We start from the raw sequence: 20,137 nt of genomic DNA on the forward strand, positions 1-20,137 counted from the left end.
TGGATAGCAAGGAGATCAAACCAGTCAATCCTAAAAGAAATCAACCCTAAATATTCACAGGAAGGACTGATGCTGAAGCTCCAATACTTTGGCCACCTGATGCAAAGAGCAGACTCATTGGAAAAGACTGTGATGCCGGGAAAGACTGAGGGTGGGAGGAGAAGGGGGTGACAGAGGATGAGATGGTTGGATGGCATCTCCGACTCAATGGACATGAGTTTGAGCAGACTGCGGGAGATAGTGAAGGACAGGGAAGCCTGGTGTGCTGCAGTCCATAGGGTTGCAAAGAGTGGGACGTGACTTAGCAACTGAACAGCAACAATAACTTTTCTTCCCCAATTGTTAAAGGTCACAGATGGTGAATGAGTACCTTCTGTGTCCTCCAAGTAATTCTGTTTGGTGCTAAACAAACTATTAACAGAGATTTGTCAGTTGACAAGGGAGAGGCAGAAACTAAGGGTTTAAAGAATGAATTCAGGGGACTTTCCTGCTGGTTCAGTGGTCAAGAATCCACCTTCCAATGCAGGGGACATGAGTTCCATACTTGGTGGAGGAACATACCACAGGGGAACTAAGTCCAAGAGCTCAGTGCAACCAAAAAAAGAGTTCAAATAAAATGGGACCTTAGTTCATGTCTGAACACTTAGTTATGATACTAATGAAGCTCTGGCTTGAATGGATTTTTAAAGAATTTATTCTGTTAAGAAATATAACAGGGGATGGCCACAGACATATTACAATCAGGAGCGAGGCAAATAGTAAACAAAAATCCTCCTTTTTTTTTTTCAATTAAGAAATCAAAGACTCTGCTTCCTAGCCCCTGAAATGAAACAGTCCCTTTCAGGGCTGATGTGTTTCCAGACCTTTAAGCACTGTAAACCATCAGCCTTTCACTCCTTCTTGGTGAATTCACCCAAACTCCATTCTTGTGAGAAACTGTGATAAATCATTCCTGCAAAAGCTGTTAAAACCACAGACTTAAAAAATCTGGTAAATTCTACTGCTCGGTCAGTTCCATTATTCTGTTCCTCATCTCAATATAACTACCACTGGTTTGTGAGATATACCCATGAACACAAGAAACATCAAGACACATCTAGAGGCCTTGTCCTCAGACTCTCGGAGGGCTAGCAGTCTTCATGAGACTTCATGTGGGAGTGGAAAGCTTCTTGATCCGAGAAGGTTTTTCCACAGGTGTTACAGGGAGAGCCGTCATCCTCCCTGTGCGAGCGCCGGACATGGCTGTCGTGAGCAGCGTGCGATGCAAAAGATTTACCACAGTACTTGCATTTGAAGGGCTTCTCCCCCGAGTGCTGCCTGATATGCGTGCGGAGTATACTGGAGGCAGTGAATTTCTGCAGAGGACAGAAAGCAGAGGGAAAAATAAAACGCCATCCACCAATGAAACAAAAGAGTTAATTTCATTGTGACCGATCCTTGGTGTCGTTTAGTTGCAAAGTTGTGTCCGACTCTTTTGTGACCCCATGGACTGTAGCCCACCAGCCTTCTCTGTCCCTGGGATTCTCCAGGCAAGAATACTAGAACGGGTTGCCATTGCCTCTTCCAGGGGATCTTCATGACCCAGGGATTGAATCCATATTTCCTACACTGGCAGGCGGATCCTTTACCCCTGAGCCACCTTAGAAGCCCCCACTGATCCTGATATTGCTGTTTAGTTCTCCAGTCAACAAATCCTAGGCTTTAATGCTATAGGGCACTCTTGGTCACCAGGAGTAGCCTTAGTAAAAAAGGACATGATGGACATGCCACTGGTTACAACAGTGGCCCTTCAATGGCTAAGATCACCTGGGTGTCTACTCAAAAATGCAGGTTGACCTGATGAGTACACTCTTTTGGGTAAGAAGTCAGCTGCATTTAAGCAGATGGTACTGAGATCACCCTCCAGGATGATCTGCATTGTGGAAGGAATTGCTAACATTGGCCACTGTCTTTGCATACATGGGTACCTTATCGGTTTCTTCTTTTTTTTTTTTAAGCTAAACTTTTAGAGTAATAGTGATTCATGTGCAGTTAGAAAAAACAATAGAGATTCTGGGTACCCTTTACCCAGTTTCTCCAATGGTTGTATCTTACAACTATAGGACAATATCACAATCAGGATGTTGACATTGAAAGAGTCAAAAAAATTAGAGACACCAAGGGAATATTTCATCCAAAGTTGGGCACAATAAAGGACAGAAATGGTATGGACCTAGCAGAAGCAGAAGATACTAAGAAGAGGTGGCAAGAATACACAGAAGAACTAAACAAAAAAGATCTTCATGACCCAGATAATCACGATGGTGTGATCACTCACCTAGAGCCAGACATCCAGGAATGCAAAGTCAAGGGGGCCTTAGAAAACATCACTACAAACAAAGCTAGTGGAGGTGATAGAATTCCAGTTAGTTATTTCATATCCTAAAAGATGATGCTGTGAAAGTGCTGCACACAATATACCAGCAAATTTGGAAAACTCAGCAGTGGCCACAGGACTGGAAAAGGTAGGTTTTCATTTCAATCCCAAAGAAAGGAAATGCCAAAGAATGCTCAAACTACCATACAATTGCACTCATCTCACACGCTAGGAAAGTAATGCTCAAAATTCTCCAAGCCAGACTTCAGCAATACGTGAACTGTGAACTTCCAGATGTTCAAGCTGGTTTTAGAAAAGGCAGAGGAACCAGAGATCAAATTGCCAACGTCTGCTGGATCATCAACAAAGCAAGAGAGTTCCAGAAAAACATCTATTTCTGCTTTATTGACTATGCCAAAGCCTTTGACTGTGTGGATCACAATAAACTGTGGAAAATTCTGAAAGAGATGGGAATACCAGACCACCTGACCTGCCTCTTGAGAAATCTGTATGCAGGTCAAGAAGCAACAGTTAGAACTGGACATGGAACAACAGACTGGTTCCAAATTGGGAAGGGAGTAAGTATATCAAGGCTGTATATTGTCACCCTGCTTATACAACTTCTATACAGAGTACATCATGTGAAATGCTGGGCTCGATGAAACACAAGCCGGAATCAAGATTGCCAGGAGAAAATATCAATAACCTCAGATATGCACAGGATGCCACCCTTATGGCAGAAAGTGAAGAGGAACTAAAGAGCCTCTTGATCAAAGTGAAAGAGGAGAGTGAAAAAGCTGGCTTAAAACTCAACATTCAGAAAACTAAGATCATGGCGTCTGGTCCCATCACTTTATGGCAAATAGATGGGGAAACAATGGAAACAGGGAGAGACTTTATTTTGGAGGCCTCCAAAATCACTGCAGATGGTGACTGCAGCCATGAAATTAAAAGACCCTTGCTCCTTGGAAGAAAAGCTATGACCAACCTAGACAGCATATTAAAAAGCAGAGATATTACTTTGCCAACAAAGGTCCATCTAGTCAAAGCTGTGGTTTTTCCAGTTGTCATGTATGGATGTGAGAGTTGGACTATACTATAAAGAAAGCTGAGCACCGAAGAATTGATGCTTCTGAACTGTGGTATTGGAGAAGACTCTTGAGAGTCCCTTGGACTGCAAGGAGATCCATCCTAAAGTTAAATCATTCCTGAATATTCACTGGAAAGACTGATGCTGAAGCTGAAACTCTAATACTTTGGCCACCTGATGCGAAGCAGTGACTCATTGGCAAAGACCCTGATGCTGGGAAAGATTGAAGGTGGGAGGAGAAGGGGACAATTGAGGATTAGATGGTTGGATGGCATCACCGACTCAATGGACATGAGTTTGAGTAAGTTGCAGGAGTTGGTGATGGACAGGGAGGCATGGCATGCTGCAGTCCACGAGGTTGCAAAGGGTCACATGTGACTGAGCAACTGGACTGAACTGAACTGAACATTTCCATCACAAGGACCCTCATGTCACCCTGTGACAGGCACACATAGTTCCCTCCCACACCTACTTTTAAGCCATTGCAATCACTAATCTGTTCTCCATTTCTGTAATTTTATTATTTTGAGAATGTTTGTACATGGGAGCATACAATATGTAACCTTTGGGGATTGGCGGTTCCCCGCAGAATGTTTTTTTTTGCAGACTCACACAAGTTCTTTCATGTACAACAGCTCATCCTTTGTTTTAAAAAATTATTTATTTATTCTGGCTGTGCTGGGTCTTTGATGCTGCGAGGCCCTTTTGTGGCACGTAGGCTGACTAGTTGCGGCTTCTCAGCTATATAGCACAGGCTCAATGTTTCGGGCACACAGGCTTAGTTGCTCCGCAACATATGGGATCTTCCTGGATCAGGGATCGTTCCCATGTCTCCTACCCTAGCAGGTGGATTCTTTCCCACTGGACCACCAGAGAAGTCCCAGCTCGCCCATTTTGATTGCTGAGAAGAACTCCATGGTGTGGATGTTCCAGTCTGTTTAATCACCTACCCGTGGAACGGTATCTGAGTTATTTCCAGTTTGAGGTTTCTATGAATAAAGCTGCTATAAATATTTGTGTACAGGTTTTAGCATGAACACATAAACTTTCACTGCTCTGGGATAAAAGCCCAGGAGAGCAATTGCTGGGCTGAATGGTTGTTACAAGTTTAGCTCTTAAACTGCCAAACAGCTTTCCAGAGTAGTTCTACTATTTTAGGTTCACAAGTGCTTTGCTGTTTTCACATGGCCATTTCGTTTCTTTCCCTTACTTACACCCTTTCCCCTAATTCATTTCAATACTCTGCTCTGACCTTTGTCACTTTCAAGTATGTATTAGAGATGTAATGACCCCAATCTGGGGGTCTGCTGACAGTGATACAAAACACCAGGTTAAACCAGTGACCTTGGAGTTTCAGGACTGGGTCCATGTCAGGCTGGACCACTGCTCACTAAGGAGCACAAGGTGTAGGTGCCTAGGACACCCAGATGAGGACAGTCTCCATCAGCTCAGGTGACCGGAGTCTAACTAGAAGTCAGAACCTCAGGGCTTCCCTATGGCTCAATGGTGAAGAGTTCTGTCTGCCAAATGCAGGAGACGTAGGTTTGATTGCTGGTCTGGGAAGATGCCACATGCCTAGGAGTAACTAAGCCTGTGCGCCAGCCACACTACTGAGCCTGCTCTCTAGAGCCTGGAAGTTGCAATTATTGAGCCCATGGGCTGCAACTACTGAAGCTTGTGAGCCCTAGAGCCTGCACCCTGAAACAAGAGAAGCCTGCAAGGAGAAGCCTGTGAACTTCTAGCGAGTAGGCCCTGCTTGCCACAACTAGAGGAAAGCCTGTGCAGCCACGAAGACCCAGCAGAGCCAAAAACAACTACCTAACTAGCAAAAAAAAAAAAAAAAAATCAGAGCACCAAACAGCTCATTTATGACCCAAGTGCATTGAGACACCCCTCTGGGCATCTCTCATTCCCAGATTAGCCAGCAATTCAAGGTGAGGATCAGAATTAGAAGGCCAGGAAGACGTGGGATATTTTGAGCCTGCTCTGGAAATCTGGCAGATCATTGATGTCTCAGGATACAGTCCCCGTCCAGACAAATCCAGAGCCACCCTCCTTAGGTCTGCGCTAGCTGCACACTGTCTAGTTATGTCTTAGCCCCAATTTGCTACACTGATTATTTCCATTCTATTGACACAGTTTCTTTGGTGGTGTCCGTTTCCCTAAGCCAGGTAGTTTTATTCCTCTTTTGGAAGTTTTAAAGTCACCCTAATAGAGGCTATATTTCATGGATACATTATTTTTAAAAAATAAATGGCTTGATGATAGAAATAGCAGATTCCAGCGTATCCAATAAGATTTTCTAAAATGATGGAAATGTTATATCCATGCCAGTGTGGTGGTTGCCAGCCATCAATGGTGGGACTGTTGAGCACCTGAAATGCGGCCAGTGCCACCGTGTTACTAAATTTTCAATTTTATTTCATTTTTAGTAAACTAAATAGCCACATATGGCTAATGGATAACATTGGACAGCCCAGATGTACCTTATCGAAATAGGACATGAGATGTTTTGGTATAGTATTTTTAAAGCTAACCCAGTAACTTTTGTTCCCAACCCCAGCAACCCCTAACCACGATATATTTGTCTCTCCATTTTTATAAATTAATATTCTGTTTAACAAGATTAGATGCTACTTCAGCAAAAGTGCTCTGGAAACCAAGATCAGCAAAACTTAAGAGTGTGTACTTAAAAAAAAAAAAGGCAGTCTGTACTTCATGTCTGTTATCATTGGAATCTTATAAATTTAGGGTCCATTTCATAACAAATGCCTTAAGTGCCAATTTGGCGATAGTAGGTTGTATCTGATCATTGTAAGCAAACATGAATATAATCTGGGGTGGAAATTGGGGATGTGCTAATGATGAATTAATTTACCAGGGACTCATTATAAGCCAGGATTTATTCTATAAGTTCTTATCCATGGACACCCAAACAGGGCTCAAGGCAGATTCCTTAAAAGAAGGTTCCACTGAGACTTCCCCGGCAGTTTAGTGGTTAAGACTCTGCCCTTCCACTGCAGGAACATGAGATTGATCCCTGGTCGGCGAACTAAGATCCCACATGCTGTGTGCGGTGCACTGCGTGGGGTGGGGCAAAAAAAAAAGGAAGGCTCCATTTACCTTAGTACAATACACACAGTGGTAGGGTCTGTCTCCAGAGTGGACTCTCATGTGTTTGTTTAGACTGGAAGATTGAGAGAAACACTTCCCGCATGTAGAACACTAGGACAGAAAAGAGAAATAGAGCTGAATCCACATTTTCCCCTAAGGAGTTAACTTCACCGTTACGTTGATCTCGGGCGGTGGTGACTGGGGGAGGACTGCTGTATTCATTCTGTGCACATCTGTGGGCAGAGAATCGAGCACAGCTGAATCCGCATTTCCCCCTAAGGAGTTAACTTCACCGTTATGTTGATCTTGGGCGGTAATGACTGGGGGAGGACTGCTGTATTCATTCTGTGCACATCTGTGTGCAGAGGATCAAGCAGCCGCAGGCTGAGGGTCTAGCTAAGACAGGTGAGGGCATCACAGGACTCTGGGGAAGAATCCGACACCACATTCCGGTCCACAGCCTACTCAGCGCTGTGGCTGCAAGCCTTTCCTCGAAAGTCTTTGGATGTTAGCGGCCTAGATATATGACCCTGGTGGGTAACAGAGGCCTCACTCTGTCCTGCTCTGTCAACAGGTAGCTGTGTGACCAGAACAAATCAGTTAAACTCGGAGTCTTTGCTCAGTTTTCCTCATGGGTAAAATACTTGCCCTGCCTTTCTCACAAGGCTGGGAGGAAACTGCAAGCCCTCAGCAATGAATTCACCAAGTATTTACGGAGAACCTCTTAACACTCTGCTAGAGACAAGGAGTAAAAACCTTGTGGGAGTGGGGACAGATATGTAGACTCAAGTGGCAATACAGGTGGCAGATGACGTAAAACATGCAGCTACGAAGAAAAGGGCAATGGGTGAGGGGGGTCAAGCAGTACAGCCACCTGCTGCAGGAACGGCAGGCATGAACTGGTCATTTCTCTGTGTTCTGGACTCTGATGACTCCTGGCTGATCTCAGGAATTCTGAACCAGGTAAAAGAAACTGTGTTTCTGGACTCTCTTCCACAGGTGTCCTTATGGGCACACATGGTAGCCTGGCTATTTTTATTATTTTTATTTACTTAACTTATTTATTTTAACAATTTTTATTGGAGTAGAGTTGCTTTACACTGTTTTGTTAGTTTCTGCTGTACAGCAATATGAATCAGTCACACGTGTGTATGTGCACATATATATATATACACATCCTCTTGTTTGGATTTCTTTCCCATTTAGGTCACCCCAGAGCACTGAGTTCCCTGTGCCACACAATAGGTTTTCATGAGTATCTATTTTATACGTAGTACTGTATAATGTCAATCCCAATCTCCCAGTCCACCCCTTTTCCCCCTTTGGTATGCATGTCTGCTTTGCAAAAATCAGTTTATTTGAACCATTTTTCTAGATTCCACACATAAGCGATATTATGTCTGCTTTTCTCTTTCCGACTTACTTCACTCTATTTGACAGTCTCTAGGTCTATCCACGTCTCTGCAAATGAACCTAGGTGTTTTTAGATGGTGGGATTTGGGGGTGGATTTTAAAAATCTTGTCTAATTTTTCTTTACTACTTGAAGTTTGAATAAGGAGCATGTATTGACATTGAAAGTGAAGGTCGCTCAGTCGTGTCCAAATCTGTGACCCCGTGAACTACACAGTCCAAGGAATTCTCCAAGACTATAGTACCGGAGTGGGTAGCCTTTCTCTTCTCCAGGAGATCTTCCCAACCCAGGGACGGAACCCAGATCTCCCGCATTGCAGGCGGATTCTTTACCAGCTGAGCCACAAGGGAAGCCCATATTGTCATTACTAAAGCGAAAATAGTCAGATGTTGAAGTTAACATTGCAAAAAGAACAGATCAATTTTAAATGAAAGGGAAGTGATTAGAACATGAACCTGTTCTTGGAAATTAAAAATAACCAATGAAAATGCACAGAATGAAATGCTGTATTCAATAGGCTCAGCTGACTGCTAAAGACTGAAGCATGACATAAAAATGAAGGCTGAGAACTCTCAGAGAATGCTGATGAAAAAAAATTAAGGTTTAATAAGTACAGAGAAGTGGATTCAACCTAACATTTGGCTAAAGGAAGAGAACAAAAATGGAAGATAGATAATGGCCAAGGAAAGTACGAGGGCCTTCCCTGGTGGTACAGTGGTGAGGACTCCAAGCTTCCACAGCAGGGGTAGGGGTTCAGTCCCTATTTGGGGAACTAAGATTCTGCAGGCTGACAAAGAAAGCCGGAAAGTGCACCGAGAACTCCTCTGAGATTAGGATCTGTGCCTTCAGATAGAAAGAATACTTTGTCTCTTACTGACTACAAAGCAGGCAGGGGTGAAAAAAAAAGGAAGGAAAGAAGAAAGAAACATTTAATACATTCTGTTAAAATCCCAGACATAAATTGACAAACCACAAGACAAATACAAACTAGTAAAGAAAATATATCTTATTTTATTTTTTAGATTACTGTTGATCTTAATCACTGAACCACCAGGGGAGGTCTCAGAAAATATATTTTAAAATGTAAACCTCATAAATAACAAAGATGCAAAGCCAAGCAAGATACCATTTTCCATCTAAAAAAATGTGAACATAAGAAGGATAATATTATTGTGGGAAACTACATACACTGCAAGCCCAGCTGGTTGGACTGTCTGGAAAGGTGCGTGGTACCTCAAATCAAATGCCTTAAAATTGTACCTTTGACTCAATCTTTCTACTTCTAGGACCTTACCCCAAAGAAATAATCAGAAATGAAAAACAGAGTGATTTATATATAATATTGTTCACTGCAGCCATACTGGGGGGAAATGCACAAAACAGTGGATTTGTTAAGTATATAACATCAGTATGACCCCAAGTGTATTAAAAATATATACACATATAGAAAAAAATTATACGTAAAATAACTTAAGGCCATAGCATATCTAGTGGTCTTTGTTTTCTTTTTATCTCCAGTGTGTATTATTTTCTCATGTTAAAAAACTGCAGATAAAAAATAAAATTTTAAGTTTACCAAGTGAAGACATAAAAATCATGCTTGGCTTTATTCTCCATCATACTCCCAGAAAGACTGCAGTATAATGGCTTCTTTCCAATTGTGTTTCCATTTATATGTAAACATTATATACAGTGTACATGATATTCTAGGTGACATCATTCCATACATATTTTGCAACTTGTTTGTGCTTAAGAAGCCAAAATTTATATAACCAAATCCCTATTGATTTACATGTAGAATACTGGACAGTATAACTTTTTACTCTGCCAATCTATAGCTGAGAATAAAGAAGGCTGAGCACCAAAGAACTGATGCTTTTGAATTGTGGTGCTGGAGAAGACTCTTGAGAGTTCCTTGGAATGCAAGGAGATCAAACCAGTCAATCCTAATGGAAATCAACCTTGAATATTCACTGGATGGACTGATGCTAAAGGTGAAGTTCCAATATTTTGGCCACCTGATGCAAAAAGCAGACTCATTGGAAAAGACCCTGATGCTGATGCCAGGAAAGACTGAGGGCAGCAGGAAGAGAAGGGGGCAACAGAGGATGAGATGGTTGGATGCTATCATTGATTCAATGGACATGAGTTTGAGCAAACTCCGGGAGATAGCGGAGGACAGGGAAGCCTGGTGTGCCACAGTCTATGGGGTTGCAAAGAGTTGGCCATGACTGAGCAACCGAACAACAAAAGGTGAGAAATGATTTCACTGTCTTAATAATTTAAAATATTCTTAGAGTTACAAAAACAATTTGAGATGATTGTAAAAATACTCAGATTTTACAGCTGTATATAACACAGTGATTGTGATATTTCCAGGAGCTTTGCTGTGAACAGATGGGGAGAGACAGAGCCGTTTTGTTTGTTCAAATGAAGAAAAGTGGGGCTGGCAGGAGTCGCAACAGCACTGAAGTCTAATCTGACTCTGTCGGTCTGCACCCACGCCCCATCCTCTTTATCCTAATTAAGACCAGTGGTGGTCAGCACTGTCTTGCACCAAGTCTGGCAGAGCCATCACATATCCAGAATGGTAGGCAATGGCTCCCCAATGCAGGGTTTCTTTCTTCCTTACAAAGTCCCTGACATGGCACAAAAGCCATCCATCCTTTGGACCATGCCCGTAACTATCAACATGCCTGTACATTGGACCTAGAGATTGTCATACTAAGCAAAGAAAGTCAGAAGCGGAAGACAAATACCATATGATATCACTACTATGTGGAATCTAAAATATGACACAAATGAAGTTATCTACAAAACAGAAACAGGCTCACAGACACAGAGGTCCTTACGGTTGCCAACGGAGAAGAGGGTGGGGGAGGGAAGGACTGGGAGTTTGGGAATAGCAGATGCAACCTAGTATATATAGGATGGATGGACAACACAGTCCTACTGTATGGCAAGAGGAACTATATTTAATATCCTATGATAAACCATAATGGAAAATGATATGAAAACAAATGTATATATGCATATAACTGAGTCACTGCTGTATAGCAGAAATTAATACAACATTGTAAATCAACTATGCTTCAATAAAACATAAAAAAAAAATGCTTGAACACATTATGGAACAAGGTGTAGTTATGTAAAACCACAGGCCAAGGTCTTTCTCAGCTGGGATGTCTCAACCCTCCCCCCAACCCCCAATCAACCCCACCTCCAAATAAACCAGACACTTCCACAGTCCTAGGTTCTGCTCACGGCCACCTGTCTATGAGGCCTTTCATGGTCCACATGTAGAAAGACACCACTTTCTGCCCCTGTCTGCCATGCATCCGCCAGCTTCAACACGCAGGCATCATATCTCGGTCCATGGACCATCACATTCAGTCCATGTCTGCCCTTTCACAGTACCGTCACTTCCTTCACTTCCTTCAGAGACCCGGTCCCACCCTCCCATTCCAGTAATTTGCGCCCAGGAGGCCCTCAGGGTGCACCCAGGGGTTTGGGGAAGAAGCATGAAAGCAGAGTGCTGGAGAGAGATGGGTCGCTGCCCTAAGTCTTACCTTGTGAGGCCGATGCTTCTCATGAACGTGAAGGATGTGGATCCGGAGCCGGTCCCTCTTCTCAAAGGATCGTTTGCATAAAGAACAGGGAAATTTCCTGTCACCCTTGTCCACACAAGGTGTGTACTTCAGATGCTTGTCCCTGTAGTATTTGTAGGTGAACACCTTGCCACATCTTTCACACCTGTACCCTTCCGCAGACTCTGTCAAACACAGGGGGAAAGGTGGCTTGGTCAGCTACCTTCCCTCATTCTTACTTTCATCAGGACGGTCTGTTACAACCTTTTATTACAAAAAGTTTTAAATAAATACCAAAGTCAAAATAATAGAGTAAACCCTCTTGGGCCCAAACACCAGGCTTTGACAGTGACTGACTCACATCACCTCCCCCAACGGATTATTTTTAATACCGATTTCTCATTTGTTTCATAAACACCTCAGCCCACAATCTTTAATGGATAATGACTTTCTTGGGGGGGGCAGGGCGGCATGTGGGATCTTAGTTCCCCAACCAGGGATCGAACTTGAGTCCCCTGCTGTGGAAGTGCAGTCTTAACCACTGGACTGCCAGGCAAGTCCCTGATAACAACTTTTTGAAAAGCATAACCATAAAGCCACTGTCATACCTAACTGTCAAACACTTATTCCTTAATAGATAGAAATATATATATATTTGTTTATAATACATATACACGCACTTATGTTTGTTTATTTTTCAGCCAGCTGGTTCAGTTTAGGATTCAAAGTCTACATGTTGTCCACAGTTACTATGTCTCTTCAATGTCTTAATCTATAGGTTCCTTTTCCTTTTTGTTCCTGAAATATATTTATTGAAGATGCCCTTCCTCCAGCCCTATTTATGAGCAGGTCTGTCCTATAGTTACTTCCTAACTGGCCTGTGTTACAAGGTTCACGTACCAAATAGCTATTGTATTTGTGCTTTTCAGATCAGACTGAGCTACAAGTTCAAGCAGTTCACCCTTTGGGGGCCTTGATGGGCACCCAGAGCTTCTTCCCAGGCTTCATTAAGTGCTGCTCCATTGGATCCCACTCACAAAGACTTAGGTACCCTTTTAGCTAACAATTCATTTCTCTGAGCTTTTGGGGGAGATTCCAAAACTAAAACATGGGATTATTATGATGACTAATTTAACCCTAACACTGAGTTCAAACCAACAAGTGGCACTATCACTCAGTGACAGACAAGACTGAGAAAGGTAAATCCGTTTTCATCAGAGGAGGAGAGAGGTGGGGGAGAGGTTAGAGAAGGTGCAGCCAACGCTAGCAAAGGAGATGGCAGGCTCAGGGGTGTCTATGTGTTGGGGTGAGAAAGGGAAGGACCCGGGCCACCTACAAAAGCGTTCCTGCTGAGGACACTCTGGATTCCAGAGGATCAAGTGGTTTTGACTATGAATGCATCAATGGAACCTCATTGCCTCTGCCCCAGGGAGGCAGAGAGTAGCCAGGACTGAGTATATGCAAGCCTGTAGGTGGAAATTTTTTAGTTAGCTTGGGGACAGCAGGAAAGCTATCCACTGGGGGCTTTGTTAGTCAACAACCGCATCCTGGGCACATTTAACAGGTGGCTAAGGAAAGAAATCATCTTATTTATTAAGTAAGTAAGCAGGAAGGCAGCCACCAGCCCCAGGACGATCCATTGCTCAAGTCTCGTCTATCGCTTTCATTGAGGTGCTAATACTCTCAGAACCTCCCCGCTGGGACGGGTTTTGCTCGAAGCTAGAATTTTCATTGGTTAGAAATACCTGGCCTTCCAGCTTCCGGGGTGGGAAAGGGGTTGTCTAGAAGACAGGGTCAGCGGGTCTTTACAAATTAAAGCCCGAAGGCACACCAAAATTCAGAATTGGGGCACAATAGTCAATTTGCATAAGAACCACCACTTAGGCAGAAATGACACAGCACCCTTACTAATTAGGCTTCAGCCGCCTACGTTTTCGGCTCAGGTTCTTGGAAATTTTATCTTAACCTAATTTTGTCCTGTTTCCTTTCCTTCCTCCTCCCTCCCATCTCAATTTTTTTTAGCCAAATGGTTTCCTAAAACTGAAAATGATGCTTTCTGCCCCACCTAGACAACTCTTTAGATAGAGTTTGGTAGTGATTAAGAACTTTCTACACATTCCCCACCCCACCCCCACCCTGCCCAAAACACACACTCTGCGGGTTTGCAAACTCTAGATAACCCGCCCACATAGGGCCCTTCCCTCCCACTCAAGACCTTAAAGGGGAAGCTCCTACCAAGTCTCAAGAAAAGGCTTGGATAAAACGCAAAAACAAAAACTTTCTTTTGAGAGGACAGAAGAATGTTTACTTTTCTTTCCTTTTAATTCTATTCTCTACCATTCTTAACAGAAAACCATGAATTTATCCAGATATAATTTGGTTCCGAAGTGTAATACAGGGGCTTCCCTGGTGGTCCAGTGGCTAGGACTCTGTGCTTCCAATGCCAGGGACTTGAGTTCGGTCCCTAGGTGAAGGCACTAGATCCCAAGTTCTGCTAAAGAACCTGCATGCCCCAACTATGATCCAGTGAAGCCAAATAAATATTTTTAAAAAGAAAGAAGTGTAGTACAGGTGGGGGTACTACACCAGGTACTACACCTGCTGGGGTTTCTCCCCACCCTACTGACCATTGTAAGCCCTTATTCCTGTTGCTTATGATTTACTTAAAAATTATTCTACTATTGGGCATTTGTTTGTGACTTTTCACAAATAGGAATGATGCTGTATTAAAAATCCCTGTGGACAAAGCTTTTCCTACTGGAGTATTTCCTAAAGATAAATTTCCAGAAGAGTATTACTGATATATCAAAGGTTATGAACATTTTAATAGCTCTGATACATAGTGCTGAATAGCTTTTCAAAAGGATAATGATTCTATTTTGTGAGTTGTCAAGCATGTATCTTTCTCAAATCCATTTGGCACTTCTATTTCAGCAGTGCTTGGTATCTCTTGGGAAGTGACTAAAAAGGCTTGGTTTGGTGCCAACTATGGGGCAACTATGAAGTCCAGACCCCAGAGAATTCTGCCATCTCACCCCTCACCCTCATTCCCACACCATCCATAAGCTGGGGTACTGAGTAGATAGTTCAACAGCCCCTCATTATTTGACCCCTAGAAAGAGACTGTTCATTGTTCACCTCTTAATCCCTGGTGAACACATTCTTGCCCTTGGCTTCACTATTCCCCAAGCCTGGATTGTCTTGCCTCTCTCTGCCTGAACTGTGGTGAGCGTGCATGCATGCTTAATCGTGTCTCTCTGCTAGCCCAAGGACTGTAGCCCTCCAGGCTCCTCTCTCCCTGCAACTTTGCAGGCAGGAATACTAGAGTGGGTTGCCATTTCCTACTCCAGGGGATCTTCCTGACCTGGGGATGGAACCTGAGTCTCCTGCATTGGCAGGAAGATTCTTTACCACTGTGCCACCTGGGAAGCCCAAAACTTATCCCTTATTTCACCACATTTCTAAGCAGTTTTCCCCAATCTAGTCTAGTCTTCCACCTTCCTTCAAAACACGTGGGAATTCAGAGCAGGAGCTATTAAGGTGTTTACAGTTGTCTCCTGCCATGAAGGGTCTCAGTCTAGTAGGGGGACATGCATGCAGACCATCACTGCAGTGTGATGAATGCAATTCACATGCTCTTTTACCTGCTACTTACGACATCTATCCTAACAGAACAGGATGGTCTTCTACCTGGTAACACATACTAATTTGCATCTGTCTGGTCCCACGTATGAGATGACTGGTTCCCAGGCTTTTGTGGTTATAAAAATCAACCGCCCAGAGAGCTTTTTCAAAATGCAAATCCCCAGCGAGTGGGTTTGTGGTCCTCCAGCTCCCTGTTACTGAAATCTGGTCCAGGGAACAGCAGCAGCAGCATCCCCTGATAGCTTGATAGAAATGCAAAATCTCCCAGCCCGGAATGAGAATCTGCACCTTACAAAAGGGCCCCACATGTTAACACAACACTAAAACTGGAGAGCAAGAGTCTAGCTCCATGCTCCTCTAAGTGGACTGAGACCCAGTAAGAAAAACATTTTCTACTTGAGACCCAGTTCACACACATCCAGGTGAAACAAAAGCCTCACCAAACAATGCTTAAGTGAGAGTCGTATCAATATTTTCTGTTCTATTTTATTCTTATTCTTTTTTCTTCTTTAATGCTGATCTCTACAACCAAATTGATTTCCCACCCTATTAACATATTGCAAGTCACCATTTGAAAAGCAGTGTTCTGCGTATGGCTGAGACCCTTCGCTGTCCACCTGAGACGATCACAACATTGTTCATCGGCCATGCTGTTGCTGTTTAGTCACTGAGTTGTGTCCAGCTCTTTTCAACCCCATGGACTGTGAAGGGGATTTTTCAGGCAAGAATACTGGAGCGGGTTGCCATTTCCTTCTCCTGGGAATCTTCCCGACTCAGGGATTGAACCTGTGTCTCCCGCACTGCAGGCAGATTCTTTACCACTGAGCTACCAGGGAAGATCTAATCGGTCATACTCCAATACAAAATAAAAGGCTTAATTAAAAAAAAATTTAATGAAAAAACAGTGACTTCCTGAGTTGCGTGAGCCTCTGCAGAGATGAATCAGAAGCTGGCTCATCTAAGGCAGAGGCTGCATGCATTTATTTCAGTTTTATTTTATTCTCTGGGAGCGGGTGAAAGGGTAGAAGAAAAGGTATCCTGGTGAACAGCAGTAGCGTCAGCAGCTTTGGGAAGAGGAGGGCATCGTCCTTCAGCTGAGCAAGACTCATGTGGCTAGAGACGCCCTTGAGTTTGGCGTTCTACATTAGAGCTTGGAGGCAGAAGTTCCACAAGCAAGTGGAGAAGCTACAGGAAGGTGCTGGTCTGAGCAAAGAGCCCAGTCCTTCAACTAAGAGGAGCTCCCTGGGTGAGGGAAAGGTGCGCACTCACCTTCAGAGGACCCAGACGCCTGCTTCCCCTGCTTGAGGAGGCTCACGGGAATGTCCAGAAATTTCTCATAGCAATCTCCGTACCACACGAGGAGCTCCTGGTTCTGGTAGATCTCCTTGCAGCTCTCGTAGAAGATCTGCCCTTGACATTGTATTGCCACCAGGTTCTGCTCCGACGGGAAACGGGCACAGTTAACATAGGACATCCAGTTCCCTGCACCTCCTTTTCCGTCAATAAAGTGGCTCAACTGACCATCTTCAAAGATCTAAATGGAATCAAACAAACTTTAGAAATGTACCTTTTATTTTTCTTTTGGTTTGACATAGAAAATAAATTTACTTATTAAAAATGTACAATTCAAATCTCACACTTGATCTCTTTGAATATATTTATTTATCAATATTATTAAGCCTAAATGGATTTATTAGCTGAAAGGTATCTGGCTAGGTGGTGTGACATTTTTAAAAGGTTTCTACTTTTATCACATCATTTGTCTAATGGGGATTTTTAAAAACAGCTACTCTTAACTCTGTATGAAGCATGATGGTAGGATTGCAGTTTGTCAGACTGTATCATATTATCCTCCCTTGCCCTGAATTTTGAGGAATATACTTTAGGAAAATAATCTGAAATCCAGACTTGATTCCCAAGTTTCTAGGGTGAACATATATTAATTTCAGAAACAGAAGCAAAGGGAACAGGAGGTTACATTTAATTCTATCAGTTCAAGACAACCAATTCGTTTGGTAGTTTATCTCAAATGAGTTTTCGTGTGTATTGATGGAGATATAATTTAATTCTTTCTCTCCAGTGGGTAATTCTGCAGTCTTTGATGCTTTGGTGTTACAAACAGATCCTGGGAAGTCTGGATTTCAGATAATTTTCCCAAAGTATATTCCTCAAAATTCAGGGCAAGGGAGGATAATCTGATACAGTCTGACAAACTGCAATCCTACCATCATGCCTCATACAGAGTTAAGAGTAGCTGTTTTTTAAAATCCCCACGAGACAAATGATGTCAAAAATTTTAAATCTGGTCTTTGTCCTTTTGGACATAGTCTTAGCATCAGGTGGTAATATTTAAAGTATTTGTTTTGTCTGTAAATATAACCCAGGGTATTGGTTCTTTGTATTCTAGGGCTAATCTTCAGATGAAAATGCCTTAAGGCACTGAAAAGATACACAGACTCCATGTGGAGGTGCTATCCCTAGCAGCTCTGCAGTTGCCTTTTTTTCTCTTTATGTTGCAAAACAGACAGCACAAGACAGCTGATTACTGCTGAGAGGGTCCCCTCTCCCAGAGGGGCAGAGGCCAGGCTTTATCCCCAGTGACCCTCCTCCCCACTTTCTGACAATCCATCAGAAACAAATTTACCTCCCACATGAGGGAATTGTCTCCATGTGTCTTGACTTCGCTGGTGTTGACCACTTTACCCTGAAAGGGCCCAAACCTGACTCCTTTGGCCACAAGACTACTGCAGAACACCCCAAAATGTGCGACTTCACCAAACTTCGTCTGCTGGAGGCAGAGACCTAGCGGGAGATCCAGGGTAGGAAAGAAAGCCAGTGAAGAAACCTACTGTGTTTGCTGCTGTTAAAAAAAGAAAACGAGAATTTAAAATTTAAAAAAAAAAAAAAAATCCAAGCCAGGAGCCCTGCCCACCTTCTGGTAGCTGAAGGGAGTCGTTATCCAGAGTCTGAGGAAGAGAATCAGCTCCTAGAAAAAGACAGGATTAAATTCTTATTTTTTAGATTAAATGTATTATAAAAGCCGTCTTCCTCCTCATTCTCTAGAGCTTACCATTTGACCCTTCGAGGCTTCCGGTTCCTTTTACATATGCAGTGTCTCATTTTAGACTCAAAAGGACCCTAGTTGGTTAGGTGGTAATTAACCCCCGTTAGCAAATTCAAGGAGAAGGAAATGGCAACCCACTCCAGTGTTCTTGCCTGGAGAATCCCAGGGACGCGGGAGACTGGTGAGCTGCCCTCTCTGGGGTCACACAGAGTCGGACACGACTGAAGCTACTTAGCTTAGCAGCAGCAAATTCAAAGAACTTGAGAATCAGAGGTAATGCTGATTTCGACTAAGGTCAGATGACTGGAGGGAGACTCTCAGAGTGAATGGCAGCTGGCTCTCACTGAGACGCCTTGGGCATCCCGGTAGAACTTGAGCCCACCAGATCAGCCCACACACAGCATGAGCCATTTCTCTTAAGACAACCTTGTTGTTTAATCGTTAAGTCGTGTCTGACTCTGCGACCCTATGGACTGCAGCCCGCCAGGCTCCTCCGTCCATGGTATTCTCCAGGCAAGAACACTGGAGCGGGTTGTCATTGCCTTTTCCAGGGGTTCTTCCCCATTCAGGGATGGAACCCGCGTCTCCTGCATTGGCGCCGGGGAAGCAAAACAACCTTAAGAGTCATGCGGGTAGGGTTTCGGAGGTGAGCCTGGCCTCCCCACCTCTATCTTCTGATGGAAGCACACACCTTCCCCTTCAGCACTCCCACTGCCTGGGATCCACCTGGAAGCGCCCGTTCCGCCTCCTGCTCCCACCTCTCTTCCAGTTGCCCCCGGCTCCCGCATCATGGGGCCCACCTTTACCGGCGCTGTCGGTGGGGATCAGGAGGCCCGAGATCGCGTGGTGCAGGCGGGCTGAGTGCTGCGGGCTGGGGATGACCCCGTACAGAACCAAGTGCAGGTCTTCCTGGGTGAAGTGGTAGCGGCGAGAAGCCTTCCCCTCTTGGTTCACGAGTTTGGCGCCATCCTCAGAGGGCTCTCTAGGGGACCCCGATAACAGCTGCGAGGGCTTCGGCCTCTCAGGTAACAACGAAGCATCCACGGGGGGCGGCGGAACGAAAATTTCAGGTCCCCAACACTGGCCACCGTCGCTCCGTCCGGCGGTGTGTGCCGAGTCCTCGCTGGCGGCGCCGGTAAACTCGCGACTGCTGTTTTGGAAGTGTGGCACCTCCCTGGGGAGGTGGGGAACGGGGTACCAGGTCTGCAGCTTGCTGTACCAGGGCAGGTCGCACAGCGGCTCCCTCGGCAGGGCGAGGCCCGGGCTCAGCAAGGGAGGCGCGGTCCGGAAGCCGAAGGGGGGCAGAGCCGGGGACGCTCCCAAGGCTTCCAGAGGCCGGAAAGGCTGGAAGCCCTCCTCCGCCGCGGTCAGGGTATTCCCGTAGTGGCCGTAGGGCGGGAAAGGCGTGTAGTAGGCGGCCAGGTGTTGGGGGCTGCTCTGGAGCCAGTCGGCCGGGTAGCATCCCTTGTCCTGGGGTCCGGCCTCCCCCGGCGGCCGCAGGGCCATCCCCGGGCCACGACGCTCGGCGGGTCTGCAGAAAAGCAAGGGCGGCCGGGTGAGGGGCGCGGGGCGCTGCAAGCCGGATCCTGCGCGCCCAGCCTCCACTGCCCGAGTCCAAGAAAACTGGATAAACTTCCCACTTCGATTCCTCAGGACCAACCCGGCAAACGAAACAAAAACAGCAATTAAAAACACCGCCCCCCTCCCAAACAAAATAAAAACGAAAATCTGCCGGGATTCTGTCCGACACCGAGTTCCGGGTAACTGTCGCCTTCTCGCTGCCTCTACAGAGACACCTTGACCTGGCAGCGCTCCTTTCCCACACCCGCGCTCGACGCCCGCCCCAAACCCGGCTCCTGCAAAATCCGC

The 20,137-nt window shown here is 44.7% G+C and overlaps 1 protein-coding gene across 1 annotated transcript; it reads right to left on the bottom strand.

Moving 5' to 3' along the window:
* Positions 1–676: 676 nt before the first annotated feature.
* Positions 677–19,774, bottom strand: PRDM14 (PR/SET domain 14). Its single transcript, XM_069600810.1, has 7 exons — positions 19,075–19,774; positions 18,137–18,190; positions 17,849–18,006; positions 16,474–16,738; positions 11,542–11,744; positions 6,570–6,671; positions 677–1,355 (listed from the first exon to the last, which is right to left on the bottom strand). The coding sequence occupies exons 1-7, from the start codon at positions 19,772–19,774 to the stop codon at positions 1,128–1,130; spliced, it is 1,710 nt and encodes a 569-aa protein (XP_069456911.1). The 3' UTR covers positions 677–1,127.
* Between the last annotated feature and the right edge of the window lie 363 nt (positions 19,775–20,137).

The sequence above is a fragment of the Ovis canadensis genome, chromosome 9 (genome assembly GCF_042477335.2).
Source record: "Ovis canadensis isolate MfBH-ARS-UI-01 breed Bighorn chromosome 9, ARS-UI_OviCan_v2, whole genome shotgun sequence".
NCBI classification, from domain to species: Eukaryota; Metazoa; Chordata; class Mammalia; order Artiodactyla; family Bovidae; genus Ovis; species Ovis canadensis.

Excerpts from the sequence above, each read along its gene's own strand:
- PRDM14 (XM_069600810.1), bottom strand. The coding sequence starts at position 19,774 with ATGGCCCTGCGGCCGCCGGGGGAGGCCGGACCCCAGGACAAGGGATGC. Across the intron at positions 18,007-18,136 it reads CTCCCTTCAGCTACCAGAAG|GTCTCTGCCTCCAGCAGACG; the intron begins GTGGGCAGGGCT and ends ATCTCCCGCTAG. Across the intron at positions 6,672-11,541 it reads AGAAGCATCGGCCTCACAAG|TGTTCTACATGCGGGAAGTG; the intron begins GTAAGACTTAGG and ends TTTCTGTCCTAG.